The sequence below is a fragment of the Phacochoerus africanus genome, chromosome 2 (genome assembly GCF_016906955.1).
Source record: "Phacochoerus africanus isolate WHEZ1 chromosome 2, ROS_Pafr_v1, whole genome shotgun sequence".
NCBI lineage: Eukaryota > Metazoa > Chordata > Mammalia > Artiodactyla > Suidae > Phacochoerus > Phacochoerus africanus.
This window is the reverse complement of record NC_062545.1, coordinates 277643278-277660343: the sequence shown is the minus strand read 5'-3', so window position 1 is coordinate 277660343 and position 17066 is coordinate 277643278. Positions and strand designations below refer to the sequence as shown.

General features: G+C 61.3%; 1 protein-coding gene across 1 annotated transcript in view; it reads right to left on the bottom strand.

Annotated features, from left to right (window-relative positions):
* COL5A1 (collagen type V alpha 1 chain) overlaps positions 1-17066 on the bottom strand; it is a 150556-nt gene that overhangs the window by 50205 nt on the left and 83285 nt on the right. Inside the window, 11 exon segments of the mRNA XM_047768868.1 lie at positions 2126-2179; positions 2472-2516; positions 7601-7654; positions 8291-8335; positions 8577-8630; positions 9152-9196; positions 10135-10188; positions 11762-11806; positions 13810-13863; positions 14985-15038; positions 16268-16321. Of these exon segments, the coding sequence (XP_047624824.1) occupies positions 2126-2179; positions 2472-2516; positions 7601-7654; positions 8291-8335; positions 8577-8630; positions 9152-9196; positions 10135-10188; positions 11762-11806; positions 13810-13863; positions 14985-15038; positions 16268-16321 (558 nt within the window).

The window sequence follows — 17066 nt, the reverse complement described above, 5'->3', positions numbered from 1 at the left end:
GGGCGGGGGGAGAGCTACGAGGTGCACCCGCTGCCCCACTGACACCTGCCCTCTTCCAGCAACATTTGTCTCTCTAAGGCCTGAGCTCAAGCTCGTGGCCTCTGACAGGGTCCCCGACGTCTGCTTGGAAAGTGGGGGTGATGACAAGTGTCACCCCATCACTGCTGGTGGGAGGGGGCCCTGCAAAGCCCTGGGGACCGTGCCTGGCACGTAGCAGGCACTCAGTAAAGGCAGCTGTGTGCCATCTGGTTATCCGCGTCCTCTGCTGGCATCATCACTGATGCCCGCACTATTATTCACCACGACCAAGGACACCGGCCACCACGGCCGTCACTGTGCCTGCTCAGGACGCGCCTCACCTCGTGCGAAACAGGCACCATCGGAGCAGGACAAGCTGGTCCTCGCCTCCCTGCTCCCACCTGGCTGGACCAGGTGACCAACCCGCCCCTGGGATGGAGGTGACAGCCCCACCCCCCTCAGCAGGGCACAGAACTCGCCCCCGAGGCGTCCTCAGGCCACCTGCCCAGCAGGCCCTGGAGAGGCGGGGTGGGGGGGGCATTCATGTGAGGCTGCAGCCAGGATGGCGGGGCCGCCCCCGCCCCATCCCCCAGACCCTCAAGCTGCTAGCTGCTCTCTTGCAGCAAGACCTTAGCAGAGAAGTCGCCGTTCTGAGCCTTTTTCCCCCAAGGCCCCGGCGGGGGGACCTGACAAAAGCTGGGGAGGGGCCAGGGACTGGGGGACGGGGTCAGACAGACACGAGAGGAGAGCCGGCTCAGCCTGCACCCTGGCTCCATTGGCCTCAGGGCAGTGTCCGCTTCGGCACGGGGCCGGGAGCAGGTACCTCGAAGCCGCGGGGGCTCTGGCCCAGGCCACATCCTTTCAAACCAAGAAGGTGGGACAGAGTCGCCAGGATCCCTCCCAGACCTAAAGTTCTATGGTCTTATGACACGTCCAAGTCCAGGGGACGGGGACCTGGCCATCATTGCCTTTGGGGCTGGATGGCGCTTTCCTTCGGGGCTGCCCCGGGCAGCATAGGGGGCCCAACAGCACCGCCCGGCCTCCACCCTCCAGATGACAGCAGCCCCTCCAGGTCGGGACAATCGGAAACACCTCCAGGCGTCCCCAGCAGGGAGGAGCCCTGGACCAGAGTGCCCGCCACGGCCCTGGCCGTCCCGCTCTCGGGAGTGACAGCAGAGGTCACAGAAGAGCCCAGTGCCAGGAACTGCCTTGCCAGTGGTGTGGGGGCGCAGAGGGGGCCCGGGCTTGCCAAGGCCCCGAGCGCATTCATCCTGAGGGGTCTCCTGCCAGCCCAGCCCCCTCCCACCGGCTCAGGGAGGGGTGGGTTTGATTTGCCCAAACAGACCCCAAGAAAGGGACAGGTGGGAGGGCAGCCAGGGGATGCTTGAAGGCCAGGGACGTCAAGGTGCTGGGGGGAGGGGAGGGCGGCTCCCATGCCCTGCCCTCAGGGCACAGCGGGCATGGGCTCCACTGTTGCTTCCCGGCCCCTGGGGATGAGAGTCTGCTTCCCACGGAATGAGCGTTCAGCCTCGCTTTCCCTTGAACCCTCCGCTTCTCTGCCTAACAGGATTGCTTGTGTCACATGAATTTTAATCCGTCCAACCAGATAAGAGCATCCAACGCTACCATTTCGGAGCAGACACCTTTCCAGCTCCCAGAAGCGGCGCCACGCGGTTAGCCATGTAGGGTAGCTGGCATGGGTGACAATGCTTTATGCAACAGGAATTTGTAACATAAACACGCACAGAGCTCACCCAGTCAGCACGGCTGCTAAATCACCACCCTTCAACACGCACGGGCGCCAAGCCGGCCAAAAGCCGGCCTCAGGGAGAAGCCGGCCTCAGGGAGAAGCCGCCCGTCTAAGGCTCGGGACCTGGGGCGTCTCTCTGCCCTTGTCCTTGGAATGTCCACTTCTCTGCTGTCTCAGGAGTGTCCCCGCTGGCCCTGATGGCCCCACCTGCCCCTGCTCACATCCTGGGACCCAACCTCCCAGAGCAGGGTGCCCCCAGCGTGAGCAGGAGGCAGGTAGAGCCTAAAACTGGCCATGCCGTGCCCCCCCAGTCCCAGCCTTGACCTCCAGGAGGACCCGAGGCTCTCAGACGCTCACCTTGACTCCGCGGGGACCTGGGTAGCCGATCGGGCCCTGGGGGCCAGGCGGACCCTGAAAGCGGAGGGGAAAGTGTGTTAGCCTCCTCTCGGGGGGGTGGCAGAGGGCTAGGTCCTTCCGGCACTACCTGGAGAGCTCGCCTGCCCCCAGCCAACCGCCCTCCTGCTACGGGCAGAGCGGACGTTCAGGTCAGACCCGCAGGGCACTGCGCCCAGCCCCGTGGGGACAGCGGGCCCCAGGGATGTCTCCTGCTGGGTGAGAACAGGGGAGGCCGCCCTTCTGAGTGGGGTGTCCCTGTCCATCCCGCAGAAGATGCTGGGGGGGCGAGGGCGGGGCAGGGACCCACCTGGCCTCCTTTCTCTCCAGGGGGGCCTTCCTTGCCGGGGTGCCCCTGTCGGGGAAGAGAAGGTCAGTGTTAGTCAGTGACCACTGAGGAAACTGGGGATCCCGTCTTAGCCGGGATCGGGGCTCCGCTGCTTCACCTGTAAAACGGGAATCACGCCGGGACCCGCAACAGCGGTGGGGTCGTGACTGGACACCCGCGAATGGGCTCTAGTCCCCAGTGTGCCCCAGTGTCGCCTGGCTCAGCTGGAGCCCAGCCTGCCCCCGAGGGCTCTGGGTGGGAACAGTGACCACAGGGGCATTTGCTCAAAGCCATCCCGTCAAACAAGGATAGTGAAGTGGGACCAGATGTCCGGCACCCCAGTGCACCCTAGGGCTTCAACCCCTCCCCCCCACCAGGTGACACAGATGGAGAGGGAAGCTGGGAACAGGGAGACTACCCCCCCAACCCCACCGATGCAGAGCTGAGGCCCAGGGGAACTGCTGGTGGCCCCTCGGTCCCTGCCCCGTCTACCCTGGCCCCCATCCATTCCGTTCTCAGGAACTTGAACTTCTCCGACTCTCTCACCCGAGCTGGTCACTAGGTTCAAGCCTCTGAGTTCATGACCCAAATACAGATGGTAAAAACAGACACACAAGTGTTTTCTGGAAACACAGTCCTATGCCAAGGATTCTGGTAAGAGAGGCCTGGCAAGGTAGGGTACGGCCTGGCTCCATCGCGGGCCCGCTGTGTGACCTTGGGGAAGTCCACGCCCTCTCTGGGCCTCCTCGTTCTCGTGTGTGAAATGACAGGGTGGGCTGGCTGCTCCTTCAGCTCGACGGCTCTGAAGTTCTAGGGCTCTGCTTGTAAAGCACAGCGGCATATCCTGAAGACACAGAACTCCTCAATTCGGATAAATGACTTGTCTGTGTCTTTTTTTTTTTTTTTTAGGGCCGCACCTGCAGCATATGGAAGTTCCCAGGCCAGGGACTGAATCAGAGCTGATGCTGCAGGGTGTACCCCCACAGCCACAGCCACGCCAGATCCAAGCAGCATCTGTGACCTACACTACAGCTTGTGGCAACGCTGGATCCTTAGCCCACCGAGTGAGGCCAGGGATCGAACCTGCATCCTCATGGCATTATGTCGGGTTCTTAACCCACTGAGCCACGCCGGGAACTCTGTGTGTTCTTTTTTATTTTTATTAGGCATGAACTGGATGTGACGCCACAGCAAATAGCCTGTGGGGGGTGGCCATGGGAGGGGAGCGCATAGAAATTCTTTTGCAGTGTGGGGTGCCCTCGGGGAGCCCTTGAGGACAATCAGGCACCAGGTAGGACCAGGCCTGCTGCCCGGGCCTGGAGGGGACACCCTGCCCGCCACCTGCCTTGCCAGAAGGAGGCTCTCAGCGCCAACATCCCATGCTGGCAGGGCTGCACCCAAACTGTGCCCAGGAGATCCTGCCTCAGGATGGCCAGAAGGGCAGGGGGAGAGGGGGGCTGCTCCTTCTGCCACTGGGCTCTCCGTGGGCTATTTTTTTTAATTTATTTATTAATTGGCCAGACCCGTGACCTGTGGAAGTTCCCGGGCCAGGGATGGAACCTGCAGGACAGCAGTGACAATGCTGGATCCTTAACCCACTGAGCCACCAGGGATCTCCCAAGGGTGTTTTTGTTTTGTCTTTATTTTTCTTTTTAGGGCCACACTTGAGGCATGAGGAAGTTCCCAGGCTAAGGGTCGAATCAGAGATGTAGCTGCCGGCCTACACCACAGCCACAGCAATGCAGGATCCGAGCTGTGTCTGTGACCTACAGCACAGCTCATGGCAACACCGGATCCTTAACCCACTGTGCCCAGGAGATCCACTATGTGTTGGGTTCTTAACCTGCTAAGCCACATTGGGAACTCCCCTAGGGGCCTTTTTTAGTTTCCATCAAATCCAGAATTTTCTCTGCGGGAACTGCGGATGGGTGGCTGTGGGCGGCAAAGGCCGGACCCCAGGGACACACACGAGGGCAGACCCCCATCTCGGTCGAGGGGGGAGGGGAGCTGACCCCTCGGGGGGCCAAGTCCTCGCTTACAGGGTGGAGCTCTAGCGGGAATTCCTGACTGCAGCCTCTCGGAGAGGGTACGAAGAGCCACCAATTACAGCGATGGCTGGAGCTGGAGCTGAGGCCAAGCTTCTAGGGTGCCTTCTAAGCTGAATTTCTGGGATGAGAGTAGTTTTTTGGGGGGAACACGAAGCTCACTTCTTGCAAACGTTTGAACAGAAAGAAGGCAGAACGTAAACACAGCAGAGCCAGAACACTGGTTTCCAGCCAGGCCGTTTCTGCCCTCTCTCTCCTTGTCGGCAGTTCCCCAGCGTTCTGGAAACGTGCATCGTGGACGCGTAATAAAGCCTAAGATACAGAGATTTGATGTGTTTCTGATTTAAAAAGTGATATACGTTCATTGAAGACAAATGGAAAAATAATAAAGCTTAAGTTATTTGCACTGGATATTTTTCTGATGAAAAAAGAAATAGACTTTGCCGTGGATCAGCAGGCATGTGGAAGAGAAAATTAAAGCCCTCCCCACGCGCAGCACCTGGGGCTGGGGGTGTGATGTTTGCTGCAGGTAATCTACTTTCCCGGCTCATTTGCATGCAAAACTGGCAGCGTATGATGTATTTTTTAAATTACCATCATAACAGGAGCACCTTCTCCTGTTACGAAATGCGCTGGAATTTGATTTTTCCCGGCTCCGTAATATTCCCACGAGCCATGATTCATTATCCACATGACTTCGAGGCATGCTTCCAGCGCCCCCAGGCGGCCGTGAAACCCCTTTCACACCTCGACGTCTTGAAATCAATCTTTCCTCCCTCCCTCCCTTCCTTCCTGCATACGGAGGTTCCCAGGCTAGGGGTCGAATCAGAGCTGCCACTGCCGGCCCGCACCACAGCCACAGCCACGCCAGATCCGAGCCGCATCTGCGACCTGCACCACAGCCACAGCCACGCCGGACCCTTTAACCCACTGGGCGAGGCCAGGGATGGAACCCACCTCCTTACAGACACTATGCTGGGTCCTGAACCCACTGAGCCACACCCGAGCTCTGTCCTTTCTTTCTTAAGCCAAAACCCCAACCAACGGAAGAGGCAAAAGGAACAAGGCCTCTCTTTAAGGTCAATCAACAAGGGTGCTGCCGCTGGAGGGAAAGCGTTTTTAAATCCCGCTCCTCCTCCTCCAGGGCCACCTACGACAAAAGGGCTCCGCTCCCCAGGCCTGTAGGGTCGATGTTTTGTCTTCCGCTTTAAGCATCTTCAGCGCTGACCCAGCACAGAAACACTCCCTTGGGGCTACCGCACACTCACATTTTAAAATGTAGCAGGAGTTCCCACTGTGGCACGGTGGGTTAAGAAACTGAATGCAGCCGCTCGGGTTCCATCCCTGGCCCCGGGTTCAATCCCAGTGCGGCAGGTTTAAGGATCCACCTTGCTGCACCTGTGGCTCGGATTCAATCCCTGGTCCAGGAGCTTCCATGTGCCATGGGTGCAGCAATAAATAAATAAATAAATAGAATAAATAAATAAATAAGGTGTAATAGGAATTCCCTTTGTGGCTCAGCAGGGTGAGAAGCTGACCATTATCCATGAGGACCAGGGTTCAATCCCTGGTCTCCCTCAGTGGGTCAAGGATCTGGTGTTGCCGTGAGCTGTGGTGTAGGTTGCAGATGTGGTTCAGATCCCGTGTTGCTGTGGCTGTGGTGTAGGCTGGTGCAGCTCCGATTCAACCCCTAGCCTGGGAACCTCCACATGCGCGGGTGCAGCCCTAAGAAAGAAAGAAAGAAAGAAAGAAAGAAAGAAAGAAAGAAAGAAAGAAAGAAAGAAAGAAAGAAAGAAAGAAAGAAAGAAAGAAAGAAAAGAAGGAAAGAAAGAAAGAAAGAGAGAGGGAAGTGTAACAGTTGGGGGAAGAGAAACGGAGTGTCTGTGGGAGACGGCCGCGCCATCTCCTCCCTGCAGCGCCCCGGCCTGGCCACTGTCACGAGCCACGGTCAGAAATGCTCCCTGTATGTTCAATATTGCAGAAGACACACAAACAGAAGCCTGGAAGGATGGACCTCCCCGCCTGCTTTCAGGGCTTAACCCAGGGGGATGGGACCACAGCTGGTTTTCCTTCTGTGGTCATTTTATTTATCGTCCTAATTGTCCATAACAAGCTATGCTGTGATTAGAAGATGCAATTAGGTATAAATGTAATTAAAAGGGGCGTCCGTGGCATCCGAGCCCCAGACGCCCGGGAGACGGAGCTTTCAAAGTCGTGCGGGCAGGAATGAGACGGGGAGCTGGTGGTTCAGGAAAAGATGGACCTTCGGGGACCTGCGATTCCCTGGCCCAGAGGATGCTCAGCCGTGAAAGCGGAGACGTGCGTGCCACGCCCGTCCCTGACTCACGGTCGGCGTGTGTATCGTGTGTATCAGCCTCGTGCATTCTTTCATGGGGTTACCAAAACACCAAAGCAACTGTCTGAAATAATTGATGTGGCTCATCTCGTTTTCTGAAATAGGCTCTCTCTTCAGCATCAACTGGGTACGCTCAAAATAACCAAGACACGAAAACCCCACCAGCGACCCACACCAAGCGTGGCAGGTGGGCGCAGAGAGGCCCACGCCCAGAGTTTGTTGCCTCCCCGCCCCTCCCTTCGCAGCTTGGCCACAGACTGGATTTGTCACTAACTCCCTCTTTCCAGGCGGCACCTACTTTGGCTCCACAGCCGCAGGCTCACACATCACTGAGCACGGTTAATCGCCACCCCCTCAGGGCGTGACGGCTAAAAATACACCGGGCGCTGGTGACACCCACGATTGTGAGGAGCCCAGGCCGGGTGCTGATGAGGAAGCAGCAAACCTGATAAATAACTACCAGCCCTATTCACGCAATCACCGCCTTTGGTGGAAACACGTCATGGAAAGTGTGTCCAAACCCAGTAATTACTGAGCAATCGCTGTGTAGACAGGACCTTGCGGACAGGGGTGGACGAGGAGACGCAGGCTGTGTGCGTACGGCATCTGGAGAGCAAGGCAGGGTGGCTTGCCCTGGGTTTCTGGCCCCCACCCCTGGGGGGACAGAGGACAGGAGGCGTGAAGGGGTGGGGGGGGGCAGGGGCACTCACCGGGGGTCCGTCGGCACCGGGCATTCCTGGGAGGCCTGGTTTACCCAGGGGACCCTGGAACAAACCAGACGCACGTGAGCAGACGCCCTGGGGGCTCCCTCACTGCCCACCCTCTCCACGTGCCCCCAAAGCTACTTTTCAACCTTTCTGCTCCAAAGTATCTGCTGAAAAGGATGCTCAGAGGCACCTGCTCCCGCGGGCTGCCAAGCTCCCCAAGACCACAGACCTCTGCCCTTCGCTGTTCCCAGAGCCTGCGGGATCCGCTCCAGGAACAGAATCACCCATCAGGTGAAGATGGGGGCGCGGCTCAAACAGCCCCCACTGGAAACCACCCCTTGGGGAAACTGGGCTGGTCCCCACTGAGGGGCTGCGTGCCCTGGTCCCCAAGCCCTGCGAGGGCTCCAGCTCCAGTTCTCTCCTCAGCATTGGGGGTGCCGGGGATAAATTCAGGGTTGCTACATGCAGCAAAAATGAAAAGAAAACACCACCAAAATGAGATGCCCAGTTAAATCTGGACCTCAGACAATCCGCAGAGTTCAAATTTAACCCAGCATCCTGTGTCCGTTTTTCTTCCTGAATCTGACAATTCAGTACAAAGCTGGAGAAGGCGGGCGGGGGAGGGAGGGAGGGGAAGGAGATGCACCCCAGGCAGGCAGGGAGGGGAGCCCCTCTGCCCCATCGGCCACCTACCTTTTCTCCCGGAGGACCGATGGCTCCCTGGGGGCCTGGGAGACCCTGGGAGGGAGAGAGTGAGCAGGAAGGGTCAGGGGACTGGTTGACTCAGAGCCCCCTCCCTGCCCTCCACCCACCCTCCCAGACACTCTGCTGCGTCTTGGTGCCACCCCAGCTCTAGGGCACCTCCAGGAAGCAGGCCCTGCTGGGCTGACCAGCAGCACGGGCAGCACTCTGGCCACTCTGGCCCCAGGCACCGCAGACCCGCCCCTCCCGCTGCCCAGGAATCTGCCCGCTCACTCACCTGGGCACCTGGATTACCCTGCTGTCCGGGGGGACCGGGCTCTCCCTGGGGTCCCTGAAGGAAACGCAAGCAAGACACTGAAGAGAGGTCTGGATGGGGCTGAAGTCAGCTCTGATGCCCAGGCGGGGAGGCCAGAGCCCTGGGGGAGGCCAGGGAGCCAGGCCCGGGGCCTCCAGGCAAGGAGCACGTGCTTACGGTCAGAAGGCCCAGCGGGCCGCTGCCCGGGAACTCCCAGAAAACAATTCATTTGGCAGAAAATTCCCAAATCGCCAGGCCAACTAAAGTCTCCCAGGCCCTTGAAATAGACCCAGCCCATGAGAACTCTTGGTGGACACTGTCACCGCACGTGCCCACTGCCAGCTGGCCGGGCACAGTGAGAAAGCACCCCCCCCCCATGTGGTCAGGCTCTGGACAGAGCGAGCACCAGCCGCAGGACCTCAGCCCTCGCTGCCCCGATGGAGGCCTGCACCTCGAGGGGGGGCCGGGGCTCAGGTCTTCGCCCCCCCCCCCCCGTCACAACCCCCTGCGGTTTGGGTGTACGGATCCCCTCCTCTGCCGCGGGACCCCCGACTCACCACGTTGCCTTTCGGGCCTGGCTGGCCGTCCGTTCCCGTCACACCCTGGACGACAGTGAAACGAAAGGGACTGAGAATTCACAAAGCTCAACAGGAAAAGCCCGCTCGACGCGGCCTGAGCCCTGGCCGCCGCCTGGCAGAGGACGGCACGGCCCCTGAGAACGCGAGAAAGTTGGATCCCAAAGAATCCCTAGATCGGCTCGGGGTTAAAGGGGCCCAGCATCCTGTGCGCAGCCCCGCGTTCTCAGAAAGCAGGGTGAGGGGCTGGCCCTGGGGAAGCCACCCCCCCTACTGCCCCCGAACAGAGCCCCGTCAAAAAGAGTTCCGCCAGAAACACGGGCTTCCGCCTCCTTCCAGGACGTTCCAAGATGCCGCTGGAGGCGGGCATTGCTTTCCAGGGAGGAGCCGGGCGTCCCAGTTACCGTTCAGGACGGCACAGGCCGTGTGCGGGAAAGGGACGAAGCCAGTGGCAGCAGAAGTGCAAGGCCAGGAGTTCCCGCTGTGGCTCAGGGGCTAATGAATCCGACTAGGAACCATGAAGTTGCGGGTTCGATCCCTGGCCTTGCTCGGTGGGTTAAGGATCCAGCATTGCCATGAGCTGTGGTGTAGGTCACAGATGTGGCTCGGATCCTGCGCTGCTGTGGCTGTGGCGTAGGCCAATGGCTACAGCTCCGATGAGACCCCTAGCCTGGGAACCTCCATATGCCGCGGGTGCAGCCCTAGAAAAGACAAAAAGACCAAAAAAAAAAAAAAAGAAGAAGAAGTGCAAGACCGGCTGGCCTCTGCGCCTCCACCTGCCGGCCCACACCTGCCGGGGCCTTCCTCCCATGAATGAGCATCAGGGCCCTGTGGGCACCTCGCGCCAGCCCCGGGCGGCGTGCACAGGGTCAGAGTGGCGAGCTGCCCCCAGGCCCGAGTGGGCCACAAGTTGGGCAACGGGGTCTCGAGGGCAGTGAAGGGACGGACACACACAAAGCACTTACAGGAGGTCCTGGAGGGCCCGGGGGCCCCTTCGGCCCCAGCAGACCACGCGGCCCCTGCAAGTGGAGAGAGCAAGGTAGGTTCAGACCCCGCCAGGAATCCCAGCGCCCCGCCCCCGGCCCCCCTCTTCCCGGAGCCTCTGTGCTGAGAGGCAGGCGTCCCAGGGACGTGGCCAACACCCCCTCCTCCTCGCTCCAGAGCCTCCCTAACCCCCAGCCCAGCTCTCTACCTGGGCCCTGAGAGCCAGAGGCAGGAGCACCTCGGCTTGATAGGGACTGGGGGAAGGGGAGCCCTACAAGGTGACAGGTGGACACAAACCCCTCCAGCGGAGGCCACGGTCAGGGTTACATGCTGCTGCATGGGGAGTGTCCAGGCTCGTTACCTGCTCCCGCCCCAGCCCCTCCGTGCACCACAGCCCAAGGATGGGGGGGCGGGGGGAGCACAGGCAGGAGGTTCCAGGGCTCTGGCGGGAACCTGGTGCCAAAAGGCTCGCGGAGAAGCCAGGAGCCCAGATCTCCTCCGGGATGGCCACTTGGCCAAGGGCTCAGTGCCCTCTCCCTGGCTAGGCGCAAGGGGAGGGGACACAGCCCCAAGGCAGCGCTGACCCGAGGACAGGTCACAAGAATTGAAAGGTGACACCGCGGGCATTATTGGCCACCGAGCCTGCATCCTGACCGCCCCACCTTCCCCCAGGCCAGGGCGCTCTGCAGCCTGTCGCCCAGGCAGAGAAACTCCAGTGCCCCTAATTTTGATGGAAGCTTTTCAGATGCAGCAGAAGAGAAGCCCTCCCCACGTACAGTGCCACTTCGGGGACCCCTTCGTCATTTTATACCTGGTCACACCAATGTCTTTTGGAAGCTAACAACCGAGACGCCACCACCTAGACGCCCACTAAGGGGAGGGCTGTGCTGAGGAATTCTCTTTAGTGGCTCAGCAGACACCCAGGGTACGATTCAGTCCCGAGCGAGCGGAGCACACGCCCAGCCCGGGCTCTCCCCCCTGCAGCGTCTGCAATATTTCTCCACAATGAACACCTCCGGCACATGTGGCCGCGTGGATGTGGAGAGGAAAAACGAGATGTTTGAAAGCAGCAGTAAGTGAAAAGCAATTAAGGTTCTTCTGTCACTGAGCAAATCGGCTCTGGCCTTAGAGAGAAGTCAGTTTGGGGAAAAGAGCTTTGCGACGCCCAGGCAGGGGCGCGCTCCTGGAGGACCCCACGCAGTCTCGGAGTGCGGCAGCTCTGTGACTGCCTCTGGACGCCCACCAGGATGGACCTGAACACCCACCAACACAGACCTGAACCCTCACCATCATGGACCCTGAACACCCACCAGGAGGGACCCTGGAATCCCACCATCATGGAGCCTGGACACCCACCATGTCTGCACCCTGGGGTCCCAACCACAGCCCTCAGGGGCCTGGCCACCGCTTTCCCCTGGCAAAGGCGAAGCCTGAGTCCCTAGAGTTGTGCCGCCCCCCCCCCCAGGTTCTCCTCCACGCCTCCCCCAGGAGGCCCCAGGTGTGTCGGTCTCAAAGCTGAGCCCTCTCTAATCTATGCTCTGAGTTGATCCCCAGTTCTGGCGAGAGCATGAAGGAGGCGACAGAATCCCCCACAGTTAGCAGACTTACGGGCTCCCCGGGCAGCCCCCTGGGCCCGACTTCTCCGTCGTCGCCCTGTGGGGGAGGAAAGAGGCATGGTTTTAGGGACAAGCCATGAAGCCTGGACACCAGGGACACAGTCTTCCCTCCTCTGAGCAGGGCTCTCTGGCCTGGGGCGGCTTCCACATATGCCAGACCCTGTGCCAGCAGGGAAGCCCGGAATGCCCCCACTCCCAGAGGCTGCAGGTAAAAGGTGACACCTGGGGCTCTGGCACACTCCTCTCAGGAGCTCAGAAAGCACAGCCCCAGTGAAGGGGAAGCTGGGCAGGAAGAACCACTGGTTACCTGCTGGGCGAAGGTAGAGATGAGAGACGGCACAACAGAAACTAGACAGAGAAAGATGATGGATGGATGGGTGGATGAGTGGATGGATAAATGATAGTGATAGATGGACAGATGGAGCGACAGATGGGTAGATGGGTGGACAGATAAATAGATGATGGATGATGGATGGATAGATGGGTGGGTAGATAGATGGACAGATTGGGCAGATGAGCGAAGGACAGATGGATGACGGATGGGTAGATGGGCGGGGGGTGGACAGATAGATACAAAGATGGTGGGTGGACAGCTAGATGGATGGTGGACGGGCGTACGGATGACACATCGATGACCTATGGATGGATGGATGAGTGGATGGGTAAAGACAGATGGTGGACGGGTGGCTAGACAGAAGACAGACAGATGGGTAGGTAGGTGATCAATGGACGGCTAGATAAACAGACGGATGGCTAAACCGATAGAGACAGGTGACGGGTGGAAGAAGGGATGATGGAAGGTTCGACGTACAGATGGATGACGGTGGACGTCTACATGGATAACACGTGGGTGGACGGATGTTAGACGAGTGGATGGGTGGACAGACAGACAGATGGACGGGGGTAGGCGAATGACAGAAACTGGGGCAGGGAGGGATTCCGGGAGAACCGCCGGAAGCCGCGGACAACCCCAAAGGCCCTAAACACAGCCAGGGGAGCAAAGCAAGAGGAGACTTTTCCTTCTGGCTCTAGAAGGAGATGCTGCCCTGGCCTGACTGGTTCACAACTGGGAGCCGCCCGGCAGCTCTCTGCGTCTCCCACCCCGGCGCTGCCCCTGCCCTCCTCCACCGCACACGCAGGCACGCTCAGAGCTACACGCGTGCGTGCACCATGACTGCCTGCGCGCACACAGGAGCCCGCACGCGTTCACGCTCACACACTCACACCCACCCACTCACGAGGCACGTGCACACACACAGCCCTGCACAGGGCACATACGCACACACACACACACGGGGCAGAATTCCAGAAGCAGGGACATCTGGAGGACCCCTCCCATCCTACAGTGGACGGCGCTGCAGCCCAGACGGGAGCCGGTGCCCTGACGACAGCAGCGCGAGAGCTGTCAGCAGCGGCCTGGTCCTCCTCCCAGGCCCCAGGGCTTCTAAAGCGTTCCCTCTCACCTGAAGAAACCCCCCGAGTGGCTGGGGCAGAGGGAGGGGGGCTTAAACACCCACAACCCGGGATAGCTGTGCTGTAGTCTCAAGGCCATGCCTCGCCTGCAGCCCCCCTGCCCTAAGGACGCCCCTGACAAAACGGGGACTCGGGGCCGAGCCTGCCTGAGCACCCACGCCAGCCCAGGCCTCGGATGGCTGTGCCCCTCCCCCGCTCCGACCACACACTCCTGTCTCTTTGTCCCCCCCTCCAGAGCCAAGGACAGGCATCTTCTGGGCCCTCTCCACCTCGCCCTCTGCCCTGTTCCCAAGCCATGCCCCTCGCTGTGCCCGCCTGCCCCTCCCACACACCCAGAGCTCATCGGCTGGGCCATCTTTCCTGCGTGGCCTGGGCACCTGTCTCTTCCTGAGACCCGCCACGTCGGCAGAGTGGAGGCCTGCAGTCTCTTCTCTGGAGGTCAGTCCTGCGCTGCCCACCCCCCCCCCAGGACCCCCCACGCAGGCCTCATCACTGCCGGGACATCTTGCACAGTTTTTACCAAGGAGACAGGCAGCAGACGCGGCCGTCACGCAGCGGGATACGTACCCTTTCTCCGTCGTCCCCAGGAGGCCCCGGGGGGCCGGAAGGACCAGGGTCACCCTAAGGGGCCAAGCGGAGTCAGATGAGACACTCAGGCTGTCTCCAGCCCCCCCCCCTCCTGTTCTTCTCCGCTTCCGAGACTGAAAATCCCACCCCCACCCCACGACTCTCCCAGAGTCACAGAGGACCCCTGAGAGGCAGTGCCAGCGGGGCGGCAGGGCACTGCCGGCTGTCGGACTCTCACTGGGGACTTGGTGTCCTGGAGGCGGGTTTGCTAGACCCTCGCCTAGAACAGCGGGCGCCCCGGGACACAGAGGCGGGGTCTGGGCTCAGGGAGCGCTGAGAGCGCCACCGCCCTGGGCTGTGAGGGCCCACCTCCCGCCCTGCAGCCGGCCTCGCACACCGTTGGCGCTCAATACGCGCTCATCAGTCAGCCCAGCGGACTGGCCCTGAGCAGTGCCCGCCTTCACTCCGCCTCCCACGCGAGCACTTGGCGAAATCACAACGGCCACGTCTCAGGGCATCTGGACGCGACGGGGGACCCTCACGACAAGACCGACAGCGTGTGTGTGTGTGCGCGTGGATGTGTGCAGGGACACACACGTGTGCCTGCGTGTCCAGGAGGTGCCGGAACACGAGAGCGGCGTCATCTTTGCCAAAGAACATGGGAAAGGGAGGAAACGCCCGAGGAGCTGCCAAGAGCATCAGGCGGCGACGCCTCGAAGCGGGCGAGGAAACGGGCAGCCCCCGCAGCGCACACCCCGGCCGCAGCCACGGGACGGCCTTTGGGACCGTCCACCTCCTAGAGCTGCCCTTTCACGGGGCGAAGTGCCCTTGGCCGCTCCCGCAAGGGCAGCCCACGGGCTTCCTGCAGGTGTGCTAAGGTCTGTACCAACACTTCCCAGGAGGGCACCTCCCTCCCGCCTCATCCCTGCAGGACCCCCGCCGGCTCTTTGGCCATGGGCCGCCGAGAGAAATCCGCTCACCTTGGTCTGACCCTCCATCCCCAGGGACGGCACGCCCGCGTCCACCTCCACTCCCCCACGCCCATGAGGCTCGTCTGGGGACCCTCTGGAATCGAGGGCCCACCCCCCAGAAGCCTAAGGCTTCCCCGGGAGCCCTCCTGAGAAACGCTGCCCACCAGGACCCCTCCCGGCACCTCCCAGACAGGAACCACTTACCCGGTGGCCCTTCTCTCCCGGTAGTCCAGCCAGGCCATCGAAGCCGCGGTCACCCTGCAAGGACAGAGGGCAGCTCAGCCACAGCAGCACACAGCCCCCCACCCAGTTGCCCACCTCCGGATGGCATCAGTGTCCCAGGAACCTGGCGGTGTCACTGGCCACCCCTCGCCACTCGCCCACAGCCCAGGGTCCGTAGTCCTGTCTCCCTCCCCCAAACACCACGAAGGCTGCAGACAGAGACCTGGCTTCTGTCCCGGAGCCAGACAGTGGGCGGTCCTGAGACCCCAGTGTTTTGGGTGAGGCTGCAAAGCCAGCATGTGTGTGTGTGTGTCTGTGTGTGTGTGCGCGCGCACCGCACCTGCCGTCTGCTCCCTATCACGACACCCTTGGGGTCCAGAGCGATACCTGCCGCCCGCACATGGCAGGTGAGCTGCCCATCTGGCGGATGGCTCAGCACTGCCACCAGCCCGAGGGCCCCCCAGCTCCCTGCCAGCCTCCCTTCCGCCACCCAGGCTGCCTCCTAGAGCCCAGCTCCCTGCCTTGTGGGCGTTACAGGCCATGTTGAGGCTCTAACACTTTTGTTGTTGAAAAGACGCTAATCTACCCAGACAGACTCAGGAACTTTCTCCTCTATTGGCGCGGGACCCTGAAGACCAAAGCCTCTCGTTAGCTCAGGACGCCATTACGGGGGGCAGGGTTTGGGGACCCCTGCCCTGCTCCCCCTCCAGAGAAAAACAGCTGCTGTCCCCGGTGCGGAGTCTTTGCTGGAGAGAATTGACACCTCCCCGAGCGCCTTGCACGGCCTTGGACAAACTCTGCCCGAGCCGAGCAGGAAGGGTGGAAGACGGGGGCCAGTTCCATCCCAACGTCGGGGACCAAGGGATGAGGCCCCCAACCCCGGCAGCCAGGAAGCAGCGGGGTTCCCCTGGGCTCCAGCAGGGGCGGCCGGGGCGGATTTTCTCCACGCCCGCCCTGATCTCTGCACTCACCCGTCAGCCCTGTCTGCTCGCTCCCGTCAACTCCAGGGAGCTCAAACATCCCCAACCGGGGCAAGAGGCCTTGCTGCCCGTGGACTTGGGAGTGGCTCTTGAAAGTCGCCCCGCCGACCCCTGTCTTCAGGTCAAGGTGCCAGGGGGACTGACCCAAGCTGACCCTGCCTCCCCCCAGGTCCTACCCCGGGGGCCAGCATCTACCTGCATCTGTCAAATAACCCTGTGTGGACAACGGACGACAGTGAAGATGCTGACGCGGCCACCAGGAGGCGGTGGGTCAGTGTCGCCTACCTTGGGGCCGGTCTGTCCGGGCATCCCCCTGGCTCCGTCGCTGCCAGCGCGGCCCTGGAACGGAGGGGCAGGCTGTCAGTGCAGAGCCGTGGCCGGCTCCCCCAGCGGTGGCTTCCTGAGATGCCAAGCAAGGAGTCCACGGCCCCTCCAGACCTGGAGCCTGGGGCTCAATTCGCCTCACGTGAGGTTCTGGTCTTTTTCACCTCGCCGCCCGGAACCGCGCCGCAGGGCTAACGCACTGCCCCCGACGCCGCGTTTGGAGGTGAGGGTGCGGAGTCGTGAGACGGTGGTGGAGGGTGACCGACGGGCTGTGTGGGTCTGTGGGACCCGCTTTAGGATGCAGGGGAGAGCCTGCCCCTGACGTCAGCGTGTGTTCCGTCCACCAGCTGGACATTCAGGGACAGCCCGGCCCAGAGAACAGAAGGGCGAGAGAAAGCACCCAACTGACAGGGGAGGAAGCGGAGGCCCGGAGGGTGGCCTGGCTCACGGAGGCCACACGGCCGCCCCCAGGCAGGGTCTTGACAGTAAGCACGCCCCTCCGTGCCCGAGGGCCACTCCGTGGTCACTCTTTCCAGCCACGGCGGCCAGCCTGTCATCCCCACCTGGGGCCGAAGGAAGGGCCTGGACCAGCCAGGGTCCCCAGTAAAGACGCCCAGCCAGCACAGAGAGGCCGCCAGGCATGAGGCCACCTAGACGGGACAGGGACCGGGACAGGTGCAAACTTGCTGACGAGGTACGTCAGGCAGCTGCATGTGAAGCCCCGGCCCAGATCCACAGCAGCTCTGCCCACAGGCACCTG